An 18,147-nucleotide genomic window follows, 5' to 3' on the forward strand; every position below is an offset into this window, starting at 1 on the left:
TCACAATTCTGGAAGCTGGGAAGTCCAAGGTCAAGGCTCTAGCATGGTCACACTGCAGAGGGTGCACAGCCAGCAACTTCTCCTATGTCCCCATGTGGTGGGAGGGGCTAGAGAGCTCTGGGCGGTCTCTTTATTAGAGCACCAGTCCCATTCATGACCTAAAACCTAAGTACTTCCCAAAGGCCCCACCTCCTAATACCACCATCTTTGGGGATTAGGGTTTCAACATGTGAATTTTGTGGAGACACAAACACTTAGAGCATAGCAGTCTGTTTCTACCTTTGGTTATTGTGAACCATGCTGCTGTGAACATGCATGTACAAGAATTTGTTTAAGCACCTGTTTTCAGTTCTTTTGGATATATAGACCAAGGAGGGTAACTGCTCACATGCTAGTCCTATGTTTAACTTTATGAGGAAAAGCCTGACTTTTTCACAATGGCTGAACCATTTTACATTCCCACCAGTCACATACAAACGTTCCAATGTCTCCACATCCCTGTCAACACTTTTTATTTTCCTTTTTTTTTTTTTTTTTAATTACAACTGTCCTAGTGAGTGTGGGGTAGTACTTCACTATGGTTTGGGTTTGCATTTTCCTCATGATGAGTCACGTTGAGCATCCTTTCATGTGCTTTTTGACCATTTGTATATCTTCTTAGAAATAAAGTCCATTAAAGTCCTTTGCTCATGTTTTAACTGGGTTGTTTGTCCTTTGGTTGTTGAGTGCTATGAGTTCTTTATATGTTCTGGATGCTAGACCCTTAGCAGATAGATGATGGGCAAAGGTTTTCTGTCATTCTTCAGGATTTCTTTTCACTTTCTTGGTAGTGTCCTTGGATGTACCGAAGTTTTAAATTTTGATGAAGTTCAACTTAATCTATTTTATCATTTGGTGCTTGTGCTTTCGTGTCATATCTAAGAATCCTTTGCCAAATCCAGGCTCATGAAGATTTATCCCTTTATTTCTTCAAAGAGCTTTCCAGTTTTAGCTTCTATATTTAGGTTGTTGATCGATTTGACATAATTTTTATATATAATGAGAAGTGGGAGTCCAACTTCATTCTTTTGCGTGTGGCTAACCAGTTGTCCCAGCATATCCAGGAATGGTGTCGGCATCCTTGTCAAAATGGCCATAAATGCATGGGTTTTCTCCCCCAAATCTTTTAAACATATTTGTGCTAGGTAAGAAGACCCTACAAGCCCTACCCCTAGGTGTCTCTGCTAAGTGAAGCTTCCTTAATTGGAAAGCCCAGCAAAGAATAAAGCCAGTCCTTGCCCTCGAGGCCCCCAAGTCTGGCACTGATGGAATCAGTCACACAGAGAGATCATCTCAACTGCATGTGGAAATGTCATGTTGGATGTAAGCAGTGGGCATAGCAAGGTCCTAGAAAACAGACACTCAGACAGGCCTAAAGATTCAGAAAGATTTCCAAGAAGAGTGAGTACCCAAATGGAATGTCAAAGGAGCAGTAAGAGTTGTCCACGTAATAAAAGGTGTAAATGGAAGTCTCCATGCCCAAAGACCATGTGAGCACAGACATCACCCAGACAGATGACTCAGCCCCTAAGTGGACATTCGCTGGAGGTCTACAGAGAGCAAATGAATAAGATACTTATGCTCCCAGACAGTGTGGACACTCCTTCACTCTCCACTCCCCTAGACTGCACTCCAACCAAAACTTCCATGCACATATCTTCCTTCCGGTCTCTTTGCCCTGTGTACTGAAGTCAGACCCACAGAATTTAAGTTGGCGACCATGGTCCTATCTCTATGACTTCCTCTCTTGGGCTTCAAAGGAGTCCAACTGAGTCATAAAGCAAGAGCAAAGTCATCCTTGTCCACGTCTCAGGATTTTAATTAGACCCCAGATTGCAAAGAATTTCTCCATTTCTCAGGCAGATAAACTGCAACCAGAGGGGTTGCTCCTCTGCCCTCCTCAATACCGCAGCATAGGACATGTTCCCTCAGTTCCCCAAAATCACATCTGCCTAGCCTCTGGGTCCTTCACTGTGCACCCAGCACCAGGCACAGCACCCAGGCCTCATAAACCAATGGCACACCGGCACTCTGGTCCTGGAGGAGGCAACTCTATGGATAGCTCATGGGTTCCTCTAAAGGCTGTCTCAGGTTGTAGATCCGATCTGCCCATCCCTTCCCCATAGCCCCTCTTACTGGGTCACTGGGAATTTGGTCTTTGGGGAAAGGCAGATTATCAGTGCTGGGAAGGGCCTTAGGGTTTTCTGGCCCCGGGGTTCATGACCCAGGGAGTCCATGGGCTTTGGGGAGTTTGCAAACCTCTGAACAGGTAGACATAATTCTGTACCTTTTTCAGGGGGAAAATGTCCATAGCTCATCTCAGTTGGTTTGAGTGTAACAGGTGACTGGTTAGTGGCTGAGCCAGAACAGAACCCCCTTTAAGTCCCAGGGCATTATTCCCCATAGTCACCACAGCAGTGACATCAGAGGGAGGCATTTGGGCAATAAGCCCACCAGACTCTTGGGGTCTTGTGCTTCCCAAGCTTTATTGCATCTTGGCACACAGAGGAGGACCTCCATAATACATGAAATACACAGTGAGGCTAATGGAGGTGGCAGCTTGGGGCCTCTCGCCCCTGTCTTTGGAAGACCAGCCACTATTACCCTGAGGGATGGAGGAGCAAACAGCTCAGGACATCCATGCTACTAGATGGACCAGAAAGCACGTCCAAGGGCTGAATTCTGCACACCAAAGCTGAGGGACTAGAAATCCCACCCAGCCCCGCTACCCACTTCAGAAAATCTAAGATCTCCCAGCCCTCACCAAAATAAGCACACAAAACCTGTCCCCAAACCTATTGTGACAGTGTGATTTAAGTTCTCTCTCCAGGAATCTATGTGCCCATCTTTCTAGTTATTTGATTACACTTTCCTCCTCCTCCAGGAGGCCTTCCTTGTTTAGCTTCTACATCCTGGTCCCCAATCAGCGATGCCACGTAGGGCTTCCCTTTCCTGATTTGTACCAGGACATGGTTTTATGCATATGTCCATCTCTCCCATCAGCCTTGAGATCACGTCCAGAGCAGCCTGCTCTGATCTGCCTCCAGACTCCCTAAAGGCTTGTACACGTGTGTGGGCCGGAGCCCATTATCATTAGGGGGTGGGCAATTTGGTGAGATCGACACACTGACAAGACTGACACACTGATATCACCAAGGGCAGTTTATTGAATGTACAGCAGAAATCCTGAGTCCTTAACTCAAGTGATGGAGGGACTGGGTGTTGCCATTCTTGGGAATATTTACACCAAGAGCCATGACTTCCAGGTTGGACAGTGCCACCAGAGATGGATCAAGCTACCCTCACTGAACACAACTCATAGCAACAGGAATTGAGGATCACAAGCACTGCAGGATATGGCCCTAGCAAGAGGACTAAAGATACATCACATACCACAGTCCTTGACAAAAAGGCAACATAATCATGCTACCCTCATCAAAAAAAAAAACCTAGCGTTTGAAACAATTCCCTCTGTTACAGAGGCAGTGATATGCCATGGAAAGAATATAGACTGTGGAGTCAGTTAGACCTGGGCTCCACTCCCAGCCTGGGGAACTTAGTGGGTGACAGGGGCGGGTTCTGCAGCCTCTTTCTTGGAGGCTGGGACTTCTCCTCTGTCCTGAGGTTGCCAATTGCACCCACCTTGCAGGCTGGGTAAGCACGAGGGGCAATGCATGCAAGGAGCCTGGCACATAGCAGCTGCTTATCATAGGGTAGTAGCTCTTACCAGTAGTAGAGTGGGTGGGTGACACAAGGTGGCAGGAAACTCCCAGTTCTCTGTCACTTGGCTTTGTGAAGCTGGGTACAGCTGGTGGTCTGAGCATATACATCTTTTCTCTTGAATAAAGGGGTCATTCAGCAAAGAGCTTTTGGAGGGGACAGGCAAAGCCTGGCTGACCGTGCCCCTCCCAGGCACACACCTTCATCCTCACCCCCGAAGCTGGGGTTGTTGGGGGGAACTTCCCAGACACCTGCTGATTCAGCCTAAGCCCCAAACAAGACTATTCTTCTTCCCCTCCCTCTCTGCCTCTCTCCTCTTCTCTCCCTCTGGGGAGGACCATAACTTCCCAGAGCCAAGAAAGCAATTATAACCTGGGTCCCAAAGCCTTCTGCCAGCTGAAGGCAGTAAGGAAAACAAGAAGTCAGTGTCCACACGGGACCTGAGAGGAAAGAGAGGCGATGGTGCCAGTCAGAGCTGGACAGCGAGGGGGGCCAAGGCATAGGTGGTCACGTACACTATGAACAGTCCAGGACTCAGGGGGTGGAGGATGGGGAACAGCAGACATTTCTGGGCGTGGTGGCGGTGGCAAGGGCATCTCTTCTCCCAGATCCTGAGGGGAGTGGGTCCTCTGGCTTATCGGGCGGCTTTCCTGGCTGGGGTGCTGGCAGAGGTGCTCTTGCCCTTGAGGTCTTGGGAGTCCTTGAGGTCTCCTCCACGGGCCCCTTTGGCCCTGGACTGCCCAGCCTGAGAGCTGCTGTAGCTGCCCACCATGCTGCTGGCCCCGGCGTCGGCACTAGAGGAAGAGCTGGGATGGTAGTAGCCGCTCCCACCGCTGCTGATGACGGCTGAGGAGGAAGGGCCAAGAGCAAAGAAGAAGGGCAGCAAGGATCAGTCAGAAAAGGAGCCATCCTCCCTTGTCCCCAGCAACCCTCAGCAGCCAGGAAACACCATCAATATGAACGAGCACCCTGCAAAGTGCCAGGCTCTGGGTGAGGTAAGGACCACACGACACAGACGCGGTCTCTGCCCTCCTGGAGTTTCCTGGACCATTTGACACCCCAAGTGTACATTTGCAACCTTCTCTCTCATTAATAATGCCCCGGGGAGAGACAGAGAGGAAATGCAGTGGGAATGACTTCAGCCACTCTTTCCATGGGTCAAAGGGAAATAGGTTTCCTTTGAAGCCAGAGAAGTTTCAAAAGACAGTAACGGAAACTTCCCAATTGGGGGAGACCATGAGTGGAGGGGGCATCGCCCTATCCTGGGGTCCCCGCCTGCCTACCCAGCCAGAATCCCCACCAGACCTATCTCTCAGGTATACTTACAGATGCTCACAGAGGATGGATTCTCGCCAGACATCCTGTAAGACAGAAAGTTAGAGAAGGATAAAACCTCAGTGAAGTGTCTACACTCAGCTACAACCTTGATGGGCATCTGCTTTACCATATACGTTATTTTTATTCATCCTTAAAACACTCTGTGAGATGGAGATTATAATCCCATTTTATAGGTGAAGAAATAAAGACACAGAGACACTAAAGGATCTGCCAGAACCACAGCTTGTATGTGCCAAAGGAGTGAGGAAATCTGTTCTGTCTGATCCCACTTGCCCTTTGACAGCATCACCTGTGCTGCCTGCTTCATGTTTGAGTTCCCCTCGCAGGGAGCAGGAGCTGAGCTCCCCAGTCAAACCAGCACTCTGTGCTTATGTCTGTTATCTTCCACTTCCCAAATGTCCCCCGCCCAGCAGGGAGCCACCCACAGCCTCTTCTCTCCAGAGTTCCCCTCCACATCCCCCTCCAACCTGCACTCCTCGCCCTCCAGCAGCTTGCGGTAGGTGGCGATCTCCATGTCCAGGGCCAGCTTCAGGCTCATGAGCTCCTGGTACTCGCGCAGCATCCGGGCCAGCTCCTCCTTGGCCTGGTGCAGGGCGGCCTCCAGCTCGTCCAGCTTGGCCCGGGCGTCCTTCAGGGCACAGTCGCCCCGCTGCTCAGCATCGGCGATGGCCGTCTCCAGGTTGGCACACTGAAAACCAAAGAACAGGGAGCTCATCAGAATGCAATATAGTTCTCAGATCTTCTGGGCTCAGTAGCAAAACCCCCTCACTTCCCAGTTGAGACCCAAGGTGACAGCGAGTAAGGCTCCAGGGACAGGACTAAAGCCCAGCCTCCTCTATTTTCTATTGCAGATGGATTTTCTGTGAGAAGCTATTGAAGTAATTGCATTTCACGAATATAGGAAGAAACTTGTGATGTTTGCTAAGTTGACTAGTTCCTGCTCTTGGAGGCCACCAATGGCTCTAGGCTGAAAGGATACCACGTCCAGGAGAATCATGCTGAGACCCCAGCCAAGTCGCCTCTAGGGATCAGACAGCATGACAAGGCACCACTATAGTCGGATTCCTGTCTGCAGGACAGCTCCCAGTGGGGACCTTTGACCTGTTAGCACCAAGAGTGAGCGTTTCTGGAACACTCCAGGGTTTTGCAGGAGGATCTGGCTAAACACTCCCCTTGCCAGCTTGAATTGGGTGAGGGAGGCTTCCCTTAGAGCTGGAGGTTAAAGGCATGAAATCATACCTCAACCTCAGAAACTGGGTTCTGACAAACATCTAGCAGCACTGGGATGCCTTGTACTGATGGAGAGGAAGGCTGTCGCCATGCTCTGAACATTGCCTGGCGTGGAGGTTGTGGGGACACGGAGGAAAATGGGCTCCGATCTTTCACCTTGGTGTCCTATCACTAGTAGAGTTGACCTGGTTCTTTGAGGAGGACAAAGAAAGAATTCCCCACCCCTTTAATATTATATCCCCGCTGCCATGGTGTTTAAGCTTTGCTGCCTTCAGGGAAGACAGGATTCCCTAGATGAAGTGGACATGGTATCATGATACAGGGAAGGGACACCCAGGAGGGCTTCATCTGCTGCTGTCCTCCCTTGGTCACCAGGATGATGCCCCACCTTAAGGGCAGGAACTTAGCATGGCCACAGAAGAGTCTGGGATACATTCCCTCTGCACTCCTCCGTATGTATTATGTGTATAGTGGGAAGAGAAGGCGTGGGACCTGCCATCAGGGGATACGTCTGAAGGGAATGTAGGGCAGGTTTGTTGCATGCAGAAAAGGTCTGAGTAAAAGGAGGAAAGAAGGAGGAAACCTGACTTCTGTCCTGACTGCTGATAGCAGCTGGGCAAGTCACTTCCCCTCTCCTTATCTGCCCATCTTCTTTATCTGCAAACTGGGAGGCAGATGAAGTAAGCTCAAGGCACTTCCCAGCTCTTAGCAGAGTGCCAGCTCTGACCAAAGGTACAGAGGCAGGTAGGAAAGAGAGACGTTAGATGGCTGAGGGGCTCCCAAATCCAAATTGGGAGATATGCTTTTTACTAAACTGGGCCCCAGTTTCTCCACCGCAGAGGATGAAATTGAACTTCACAAAGAACCTGACATTCTTGGCGAGGTTGCTGCCCACCTGCTTCTTTACACTCGCAATCTCACACCGGATCCTCTGGATGAGCCGGTTCAGCTCTGACATCTCGTTCTTGGTGTGTTTGAGGTCATCACCATGCCGGCCTACTGCCAGCTGCAGCTCTTGGATCTGGTTTCCGAGAGATAGAAAGTTGGTTATGAGACAGGACTGCACCTCCACCCCCGAATCGAAGTAGTGGAAGGGTCCTAAGCAAACAATTCCATGGCTGAGGCCAAACAGGGGAGGTGTGTCCAGGACAGGGCGTGATGGAGCCGGAGCCTGGGCATCCCTCTGGCTGTGTGGTGGTGGTTCCCACCAGGAAGTCCACCCACTTCTCTAAGCGGAAACTGTACACTGGACACATCCTTTCTCTTTGCCCTGCCTGCAGTCTTTTCCAAGCTGGCTGAAAGAAAAGTGCAGGTCACATTTATTAAGCACTTTTGAAATGTAAGAAGAACTCTCTACTCATTAAGCATCTCTATATAGAGGCCTCTGCTAAAGGCCAGATTGTACTACTCGACGTGCTAAGGATGGAGCAATGAGCAGGATAGGTGAGGTCCCTGCCCTCACAGAACATGAATTCTCCTGAAACCCTTTCTCAGTGGCAAGTGGAGGGCCAGAAGCTGAGGGCAGTGTGTACACTTGGGGTGGTTGGATTGTTAGCTCAGGGTTTGTAGCTCATACCTTCCCCTCTTCCTTGATCAGTCCTCCAGAGAAGAGGGGATGGCATATCCATGGACAGGGGATGAGGAACCTATGATCTTTGCTGTGGGTGGGATTTAACAAATGTGAAAAGGAGTGCCAGAACAGGGCAGGTAGAAAGCCCTGGAGAGCAAACAGTAAAGGGTCTTCTCCAAGCATTACTCCCAGTACCCAGAAGTCAGATAGACTTCCACTTCCTCCTCTTGGAAGTCTTCCTATATTGGCCAGAAAAGAGCTCATGGCTTCCTTTTCACTCCTTACCCCACCCTGGATTTCCCATAGCAGCTCTCCATCATATTTGTTACTCTCTTTCCTTCTGCCCCATGATGACAAACCCTAATCCCTGGAAACATATTTGTTCTACAGCAGAAACACCTCTCTTCTTTTCTCCATCAGATGATTGCCTGTCCTTTTCTATTGGATGTGCCCATCAATTCATCTTTGATAATAGTCTCTACTGAGAATTCTTTTTGAATAGAATATCATTAAAGCATTGGTTATAACCATTCTTTCATTCAACACATCTACAAAGGTTGCTCTTACATTCCCTGATGGAGGTATCCCTTCCCAGGAAAGGAGAAGCTGGTGGAGGACAGAGATCCCCCTGGTGCCCACCTTGCTCTGGTACAGTGCCTCGGCCTCAGCCTTGCTCTTCAGGGCGATCTCCTCATACTGAGCTCGGACCTTGGCAATGATGCTATCCAGGTCCAGGTCCCGGTTGTTGTCCATGGACAGGATGACTGAGGTTTCACTGGCATGAGTCTGAATCTGGGCCATCTCCTGAATTGAGAGATGAGGACAGAGTCAGGGTCCCCTAGCCTGCCTTGGTTGCCTACTCATCTTCTGGGCTCAAGTGGTGGGAAGAAGTTCCTGCTCCAGATCTGAATGTTGGAGCCAAAGGAGAAGGCTCACAGCACCAGGATGCATCCTTCATGAGCAGTAGGCAGTGAGAGACATTTCCTATAATTCAAGAGCCTGTGCTTGTGTAGGACCTCAACAGGTCATTTTTTTCTGCCTGAGTGAAAGATCACTGTCAGCCCAGGTGGGATTGTCTCTTGCATGTATGGTCTTTGGGGACCAAGATCCTACAATTCCATGGTCTCCTGTGCAGAGTTTTGTACCTTCCTATCAAAACGTCCTTCATTCTGTTATCCTAAATCCCTCTTACTGGCATCTCCCCAGAAGAGCCAAGTGAAGCCCTCAGCTGGAAAGGGGCGGGGTGGGGGAAAGTTAGGAGCATCCTCACCGCGTCATACAAACACTTGAGGAACTTGATGTCTTTGTCCAGAGAATCTACTTTGGCCTGGAGCTCCACCTTCACTGTGTAGGCTGCATCGGCATCCTGACAAGAGGCACCCCAAACATTCAGTCAATACAACCCTCATCTTGTGAGCTTTCCCTGTCCCTGCTCCCAGAGCCATCTGATTTCCTATTGTTTGCCTGCAAAGGGAAGCATATGGATGAATAAAATTATTCAATATTGCTTTTTCTCATACTCAATGGCTCTTTGAAAATAGAGAAAGGGAAAAGTTGCTCTGTTCCACTGGAGGAAACAAAGCCCAGGGAGGTAGAATGAGTTTCCCCAAGTCACACAGGAAGGCCAAGCTGGACCAGAGTTTCCCTTTTCCCAGAAGAGAATTCTCTCCTGTCTGTTTCTGTCCTTTGCTTGGGTGTGTATCCTGCCTCTAGCTAGAGGCCAGAACCATGACTCCATTCCAACTCAGGAATCTGCCCCTCTCCAGAAGGCCTGAGCTGGAGTCCTGAGCATAGTTAGTTAGGAGGGGGATGCAAAAGAGAGCATAAGCTCTTTGTTCCCTTACCTTCTTGAGCACCACAAAATCGTTCTCAGCTGCTGTGCGCCGATTAATCTCCACCTCATACCTGGGGGCAAAGAGAGAAGTTAGCAGATCCCTACACGATCTCCTAGAGATGAGTGCCACATAGGCTGCGGGTGGCAGGACTCTGCCCCTGAGTTACCTCATATATATTCCACTCACTGGATCCTAGGAAAATATCCAAATGCCTATTAGGTTCCCCAAACTGGCCACTGAACCAATCACTGGATCAAAGAGCAAGAAACTCCTTCTGATCAACCAGGTAGGAAGTTCTCATCAAACAGGGCAGACTCTTCCCCCACAACCAAGAGAGGGGTGTGAGCCCCTGGCGCTAGTTCTTGCTCTCTCCTCTCCTAAAATGTAGGCACAGAGATCGGGCTTTCCCAGGAATCTCTGGGAACATGACCCATGATCTTGGTGGGGTCTGCTCACCTCTTCTTGTAGTCCTCCACCACGTCTCGCACACTCCTCAGCTCCGAGTCCAGCCGTACCCTGTCCCCAGACAGAGTCTCCAGCTGCTTCCTCAGGTTGCTGATATAGCCCTCAAGGATGGGCTCCAGGTTCTTTCTGCAGTTGCTCAGGTCCAGCTGCTGCAGCAGCTCCCACTTGGTCTCCAGCACCTGGTTCTGCTGCTCTAGGAACCGCACCTGGGACCACAATGGAGGTGACCATGTCCATGGACATAGACTATTGACTCTCAGGTTACATAGATTTTTTAAAGTCATTAGCCTCAGGTGTTGACTCTAGACTCTTGGAATTCCATGCAAACTAGACCTTGTACGAGTGCCTATCCCATAGCTTTCTAGACAAAACCAATCCCTGAAAACTCATGGAGGAAGGAAATACCATAATTTTCTTTCATTGTCTGACTCAGCACGCAGGAGATGCTCCTCCTGATGACTCAGCCAAGTGTTTCTTCTGTACTGTGAGCCCTCCCCTCCCATTGGTGTTGACTCTACCAGTTCTTCATCTTCTTTAAAGAGCTGGAGATTCGTCCAACTGTCCTCCAGAAACCCAGTACTTCTTTCTCAAGGTGGGGCTACACTTTACTCAATTTTCCACCCTTCTCTGCAAAATACCCTGCAGAAGCAACACATTCATTTATTCCTTTGTGCTACCTAGCTTACAGGATGTTATGATGGAGGAGCCCCAGCTGCCACCTTTCCATCCACAGTGCCCTGTCCACTCCCACTGAACTCTCTCATCCTCCTCCCGTGAGACCCACCTTATCGATGAAGGAGGCAAACTTGTCATTCAGAGCCTTGATCTGCTCCCGCTCCTGGGTGCGCACTCTCTGGATCTCAGGGTCCAGCTCCACGTTGAGGGGAGCCAGGAGGCTCTTGTTGACAGTGACCCGGTAGATACCCCCAGGTGGGCACACGGATGGGCACACAGGCCCTGAGGCCACACTGCCAAACATGCTTCCAGCAAAGCCAGTGGCCCGGCCTCCTCCATACCCAGAGCCAGGCCCAAAGCTATAACCTCCAATGCGAACACCACCACCTGCCATGTTGAGGGAAATACACCGATTCCCTCCAAGGCTGTAGAGGCTCCGACTGCCAAAGCCAGCCCCAGGTCCTTTGCCAGCTGCGCGGTAAGAAGCCGCACTGCCCACAGCCTTCCTCAACACCACTGCTGAGCGCCCACTGAAGCCACCCTTGTCACCACCAGACTTGATGTTCAGTTGCCGACTCATGGTGGGAAAGATGGAGTTGACAGAGTTGGAGGAAAGCAGTCACTAAGGGATAGAGAATGAACGCTCTGATGACGCACGCAGAGTGTGGCCTCCTTTTATCCTGTCAAGCCCAGGACACCGGAAAAGGGCGTCTCTCCATTATCTTCTTTCCTTGTGCTGAAGGGCCAGGAGCCATGGGTAATTTGTAGAACAGAGATCTCCAACCTCTTTATGGCAACAAAGCGTTTCCGATAGCCTGCAGAATATGCTGCCCTTGCAGATTGGGGTGGTCTAATCAGGCATTTATCTGTGCTCTTAATTAGGGACCTGGGGACTTATCCCCTTCTGAGATCTCCTAGCTTTCTTTTACCAGGGCTACCTCCTTCTTGCTTATCTATCAGCAAGGAGCAGGGGAAATGTCTGGCTTTATCGAGAAAGGGCTCCTCCAAAAACCCAAGGTTTCCTTCCAAGATAATCAGTCTCCTAGTATCTGGTCTTGTTGAGGAGTCAAAGTGTTCATGCCAGAGAAAAAGAGACTCGGAAACGTGAGGGGTGTCTTCAAAGATTTAGATCCAAGACAGAATTTCCAGAGTCACTCTTTGGGTCTCTAAGAACCCCAGCTGCCCAGCGGTAGAACAGACCCCAGGAAGATAGTGGAAATGACCCCATAGAGTCTGCGTGGTCCTCAGCTCGGGTATTGTCTGGGGATTTCCGTGGGTGAGACCTGGGTAGTGGTGACCTTGAAGTTGCCTTTTCAACAGTGAGAAACTTTTCAGGCAGCTGGCAGTTCCTTCAGCCACGTTTTTGCTCCTGAACAAGATCTGCCCCATCCTGGGAGCCCAGGCATTAGTTCTTCCCTCCTTGGGGAGAATATCTTCCCAACTCTTATGCTCCCTTGGGAAACATTCCATGCCCAGGGACCAAGAGAGAGGGGTCCCTGAGCTTCATTCATGGGTTCAGTGTGGTCTGTTCTACCAGTTTCCAGATCACTTCAAGAAGTTACTCAAGTTGGGGACATGAGAAAGCAGTCCCTTGTTAGCTCAGGTAGCCCTGGCAGGGTGAAATTACTCCAAAAACAGGCATCTGGTAGCTACCATAATGCAGGACTCTGACCACTTCCTATAAGTAAACTGAGCAGCTTTAACCCATTTGGATCAGCCAGATAGTGGTAGACCAGTGTTCCCACTGCTGGGGAGGAGGGTGGAGATGGTGCTGGCCAGCAGGCTGGAGCCTGGAATGCTTCTCAGAGGGTCTTCCCTTCACATGGTGTTCTCCTCACATCCCAGAAAGTGGCAGTGGGCGTTCCTTCTCTAGGAACCCTGTCTCCCCATCTTCCCGGCAGGGCCTAGCCCCAAGGAATAGGAATGCATAATTTAAATGGTTTCTTGTGGTTTTCTAAGCCAAACTGAAAGTGCTGGTGTGTGCATGTCAACAAACGGTGTAATTCCCCAGACCAACATACGGCCCCAGTCCCCAAGGAGGCTCCAGACCAAAGAGAGGGATCTACATAAAGAACTGAATCTGGGGTCCATGCTCCAGACTGACAGAAGAGCTTTGTGAAGCACGGATTTGGAGGTATGCTGGGGAAAACAGGCTAGTTTTGACTGGGGTTTTAAAAACGTCCGGAAGGCTGGGCTTGTACCCCCACCAGCACTCTTGGCAGGGACTGCTTCCCGGTAGCTTCCCCCTGGGAGTGGGGACTGACATACTACTTGTAGTAGCAGCAATGGTGGCAGCAATAGTACCCACCATAGTGATCATCACAGTCATAACAAAAAGAGTCCACATCCATTGTTCACATTGCATGAGCTAGGCATCTTGCTGAGGACTACTAAGATGTCTATTTCAACCCTGATGTTACTAACTTCCCTTGATAGGTGAAGAATTGGAGGCCTAGAGATGTTAAAGAACTTGCCCAAGATCACTCAGCCAGTTCATCAGAGCTGGGACTGGAATCTGAGGGTGTCCGATCGCAAGGTCATGTTCCTAACTAGCACGCTACGTGATAGGATGACAGCTAGAGGGAAGACACAGGGATTTCTGTGTTGGGGGCCAGGAAGTAAAGGAGGCAGTGATGGTGATGATAGTGACTTGGTGGTGACTGTGACACAGAAGGAAGAGGAAGAGGCAGAGGCAGAGACCCCCTGACAAGGGTCATCATGGTGGCCACACAAGGTGTCCCTCCTAGATAATGCTAGGGGATGTAACTGCAGGGGATTGTCTCTGCCTACCCAGTAGGATCTCCAGCAGTCCCAACCTTCGTCACGTTGGTTACCTTCTAATCAGTCACCACACTCCAGACCCCAGTCTTTGGGTTCATTGGGCTAATCGGTGTTCCAAGTTTGGAAGAGATCAGGCATTCAATAGCTATAAAATTAAGTGCCTACTGTGTGGACTGCTCTATGCTGGACAGTGAGAGAGAAACATCTAAGACACTCTCCTTCTCCCCTAAGAAATTGAAATTGGAGTGGAGACAAAATACAAGCTTGTGAAAGTTGTTTTGTTGTTTCTCTAGTTGTTATTTTCACTCCACGTGCTTGCATTGGATCATGAGTGACTCAGACAAGCAGTTAATGAAATTCTGATTTCTTAAAAAATCAGAATAAAATACAGGGGACTTTCCGAGGTAGGGTCAGGAACCAGAAGGCAGGCCAGGCTGCACATGGGCAGGAGAGAAAGATGGTGGAGGAGGCCGAGACACCCCCTCCTTGCAGAGATTATGGAATCATGCGAGGGTAAAGAGAAGACACTTCACAAGTTAGATTAATGAACAGGCTCTGTGTTGCATGAGATCATGACAGAGACAGATACCCAGGGAACCCCAAGGAAGCTGAGCCTGTGAGTACCATGATCTCCTGCCGTCTTGGCTAAGGATGCTCCTGGAGATAAGAGGCTCATTCTGCAGGGCACACCACACTGGTGGTAAAGCAAGAGAAGGGCCTTGAATAATCCCAAATGGACATAACCAAAGTCGTGTCTGCTTGGTTTAAGAATGGATACCAAAGGCCATTTTTCTCTAGTCCACTGGCCTTTTGTCTACCTCTCAACACAGTCCAGGAGTGCAGTATTCTGTAGATAAAGGTCATCGATAGAAGAGGGCACCTGAAGGATCCTCGAGGTAACTTTGGGGTGACAAGACCTGGAGACAAACCACAGCACCTTAGAAGCAGGAAGGACCTGAAACCAAATTCTTTGATTTCCCTTTGAAAGTAAGCTCAGAGCAGAAACCTAATACTTTCAACCTGTCTGAACCAGTGTGAAAAGAGGCTGTTTTCCTATCCTCATCCACATTTAGCTAGCTCAAACAATAGAGTTCATCTGCTTTTCTCCCATGCTCACGACACCCCCTCCCGGCACCCTTCCCTTCCCTGACGTGAAATGCTCTGCATCCTGGAACATCAAGTCTGACAGCAGATGGGACAGGCACCTATGAGTTGGGGCACAGCCCACTGTGGCAGTCTGGGGCTCTAGACGCAGGACTAGACGCAGAGGGGCAGATGATATGGAGGGAGTAAGGCAGAAAGTTCTGTGTTAGTGAGAAGGGGTCCAGAACATGAGGGACGATTGGGAGTAACCAAAGACCATTTTGTAGGGAGACCAACTATCCCGTTTGCCTGGGACTGAGACGTTTTCCCTCAGGAAAACCTGGATAGCTCTGGACCACCTGGACAGTGGATCATGCTAACACCCCCCGTATGGCACAGTACAGAGTCGCAAATTCTCCTGTAGTCCGTAGGGATCGCTGAAGTGACATCTCTCCCAGTCTGTAAAACTTTAAAACCCAAGCAATGCTCTGGTTTCCCTCCATCTGTGCTGGACTCCCTCCCCACCCCACCCCCACACGTGTTAGCATGAATTCCCCCAGATTGCCTTTAGCACATCCCGGGCCATGTCTCACTGAACTTCTCCATTCCTGTCGCTTTCTTTCTCCCTGCGTTCTGGCCCCTAAGGCTTTGGTGGCTGGAGAGACCCCCAACCCTTTAGTGTAAATCAGGTACTTTATAGCTCTTGTCTCCCCCTCTTTTTAAAAAAGAAAAGCTCCCTGAACTCGCCACAGCTCCACCCCACCACCTACCTAGTCATCCTAGGGAATTTTCCTCTCAGCCCAAATGCACAGAGGTATGCGCAGACAAGCGCCGTCTTGCTCTGGAAAGGACATATTTTCTTCCATTCGCTTGTTTCAAAATACCACCAGGCTCCCATTCCTGTATTACTTCGGCCATCTCCTTACCTCAGACCCCTCCACCCAAGCCCCTTCCGGAAGAATTTTGGAAAGTATTTCCTGCCCCCTCCCTGCTTATTGCCTGATTCTCTCTCCCTCTCTCCCCCCACCCTTTTTTTCAAAGACGATGGAGAGGCTGGGGGAAATGAAATGCCTTAATCTTTTGATCGTGACTATGAAGTTGGTGCTTGATCCGCCTCTTCCTTTGCCTGTTTCCAAAGCAAACAAGCCGGGCTGTGTGGTGGGCTATAATTAAGCCAGTCATCACTAATGACATGCTCTCTATCTCCCATCGGAGCACAGCACAGCCCTGTCCAAACAGTGGGGGGAGGACCATTCCCTACCCCCATCAGGAGTGGTGGTTTGAGCCTGGGGGGGCACCTGCCTCAGGTGTGAGGGGAATGGCCATCCCCCTTCCCTGTGTCCACTTCATAGCTGAGCCTACGGGGTCCTGGGGAAGGGAGTTGGGAAAGGGGCAGGAGAAGAGGAGAAGAATTCAGGCAGGACCAAAGCACTAAGGGGCTTGGGTGACCACAGGCAAGGTAGGAGGTGGGAGGAAAATTGTAAAGGTGGGATGTCCAGAAAGAAATACAAGGAATAAGAAGTCGGTGTTTTAGGAAAAGGAAACTGGAAAAGATTGGGTCAGTGGGGAGGGATGGGTGGGTCCTGTGGGCAGGGAGCTAAGGCATAGACAGTGTGAGGAAGAGGCTATAGGCAGAAGCTTGAACTGAACCTTCCACCATTCCAGGAAAGGCAAGTCCATCCAGCCCCAGCCTGGGCGGAAGGAGTGAGTTACCTGCTGGCTACTGTGTGGAGGGACCCTAAGAACCACCCTCCAGGATGCAGCCTGCCAGGGACAGAGAGGCTTAGGCAGGTGGGGCTTAGGTGACGTCCAGCACTGGCACCTGAGGTTGGGCTCAGAGCTTTATTCACAGCGGAGACCCAAGTGGAGCCCCCTTGTAAGATTCTGTCAACTTTCCCTTCTAGAGCAGGACGTCTAGAGACCAAGTCCCCATCACTCCAGTGTCACGGGTCCCATGTGAGACTTGATGGCCAGGCTACTAGGTGTAACAGGCAGCTGTGTGTTCATGAGGCTGGTTGGATCTGCCCTGCAGATCAGAGAGTGGGGGACAGGGACACACAAACCAGGACCCAAGCAGTCTGGAAGTAGGAGCCAGTAGACACAGGAGACTGGGGCCCAGCGGCCCAGCTGGGCAGCATGAAGCAAGAATGAGGGCTGTACGTCATGACCTAGAGCCAGGGAGAGGGTTGGAGATCAGCAGCCTGGTTGCCTGGGCAACACGGAAGCTGAGGCCACCCTGGGCATGCTAGAGAGTGAAAGGGCATTTCCTCCAGCTGGCAGCCCTGTGGTGGGCACAGAACCTGTCCAAGATTATCCCCAACCCCGGCCAAATGTGCACCCACCCCAGGGAAGTCTTTCCTCACCACCTTGGGGACAGGAGGTGCAGTACCTGGGGCTGCTGGCAGAGGGCAGTGTGTGTGCACAAACTACAGGCGCCAGAGAGTTGTTTCTCCCGTTTAGAAATTAGCAGTCTGGGGTTAAAGCCTCTCTGCCTTCGGCTCAGGTCATGATCCCGGGGTCCGGGAATCGAGCCCCGCATCGGGCTCTCTGCTCAGCGGAGAGCCTGCTTCCTTTCCTCTCTCTCTGCCTCTCTGCCTCCCTGTGATTTCTGTCTGTCAAAATAAATAAAATCTTTAAAAAAAAAAAAAAAGAAAGAAAGAAATTAGCAGTCAGTGACTACAGGGGAATGTGTCTCCATGAGAAGATCCAGTGCCCTCCATCCTGCACTCAGCCCCTGTCAGCCAGGTCCCTGGGCACAGTCCTGCTGTGGATTGATGGGTCTTGAACCAGCACACGGCCGGCAAAGAAGGCCCCTGCACACAGGTTAATAATAATTATTATAATAACGACTAACATCTCTTGGCTCCAAACTGTATTTCAGGCACTGTAGTACTCCCATTATCCCCTTCCATATTCTCAACACTCTTCTACGATGAGAACTTTGTCAGTTATGAGGTGTCCTATCTGGAGGTACGGGCTCTGCCGTTGGACTGGGATTCAGCTCCCAACTCTGCCATTTACTACACAACATCAGTTGGTTTCTTTTACCCCTCAGAGCCTCAATATTCTCATTAGTGAGATGTGCATTATTATAATTGCACCTTATAACAATAATACCCATCAGATTGCTGGAAGAATACATTGAGTTGCTAGCCTTGAAGCGCTCAGAAGTGTCTGTGCCGAGAACAGTGCCTGGGCCAGCTTGTATCAGTCCTATTATGCAAGGGCAGGATCCCACACTAGGACACAACTAGCCATTGGAAGAGGCAGGATTGGAGGCCAAACATATGACTCAGCCAGTACTAGCAGGTGGGCCCTTTGCCTGAGACTGTCCTGGCTTATGCCGGTCATCTGAGAATCCCGTTCAGCCTGAGTCCAGAATCAGTGTTCCAGTTTGGTCAATAAATTGTA

The 18,147-nt window shown here is 50.2% G+C and overlaps 1 protein-coding gene across 1 annotated transcript; it reads right to left on the minus strand.

Moving 5' to 3' along the window:
- Positions 1 to 4,149: 4,149 nt before the first annotated feature.
- KRT74 (keratin 74) lies at positions 4,150 to 11,514 on the minus strand. The gene is made up of 9 exons (XM_032348297.1): positions 10,982 to 11,514; positions 10,189 to 10,403; positions 9,742 to 9,802; positions 9,168 to 9,263; positions 8,537 to 8,701; positions 7,223 to 7,348; positions 5,565 to 5,785; positions 5,086 to 5,120; positions 4,150 to 4,605 (listed from the first exon to the last, which is right to left on the minus strand). The coding sequence occupies exons 1-9, from the start codon at positions 11,450 to 11,452 to the stop codon at positions 4,394 to 4,396; spliced, it is 1,602 nt and encodes a 533-aa protein (XP_032204188.1). The 5' UTR covers positions 11,453 to 11,514; the 3' UTR covers positions 4,150 to 4,393.
- Between the last annotated feature and the right edge of the window lie 6,633 nt (positions 11,515 to 18,147).

Source organism: Mustela erminea, chromosome 6 (genome assembly GCF_009829155.1).
Source record: "Mustela erminea isolate mMusErm1 chromosome 6, mMusErm1.Pri, whole genome shotgun sequence".
Classification (NCBI taxonomy): Eukaryota; Metazoa; Chordata; class Mammalia; order Carnivora; family Mustelidae; genus Mustela; species Mustela erminea.

Coding starts and splice junctions, on each gene's coding strand:
- KRT74 (XM_032348297.1), bottom strand. CDS start 11,452: ATGAGTCGGCAACTGAACATCAAGTCTGGTGGTGACAAGGGTGGCTTC. Junction 10,404..10,981: donor TTGCCTCCTTCATCGATAAG/GTGGGTCTCACG, acceptor TTGTGGTCCCAG/GTGCGGTTCCTAGAGCAGCA. Junction 9,264..9,741: donor ATTTTGTGGTGCTCAAGAAG/GTAAGGGAACAA, acceptor GCCTCTTGTCAG/GATGCCGATGCAGCCTACAC.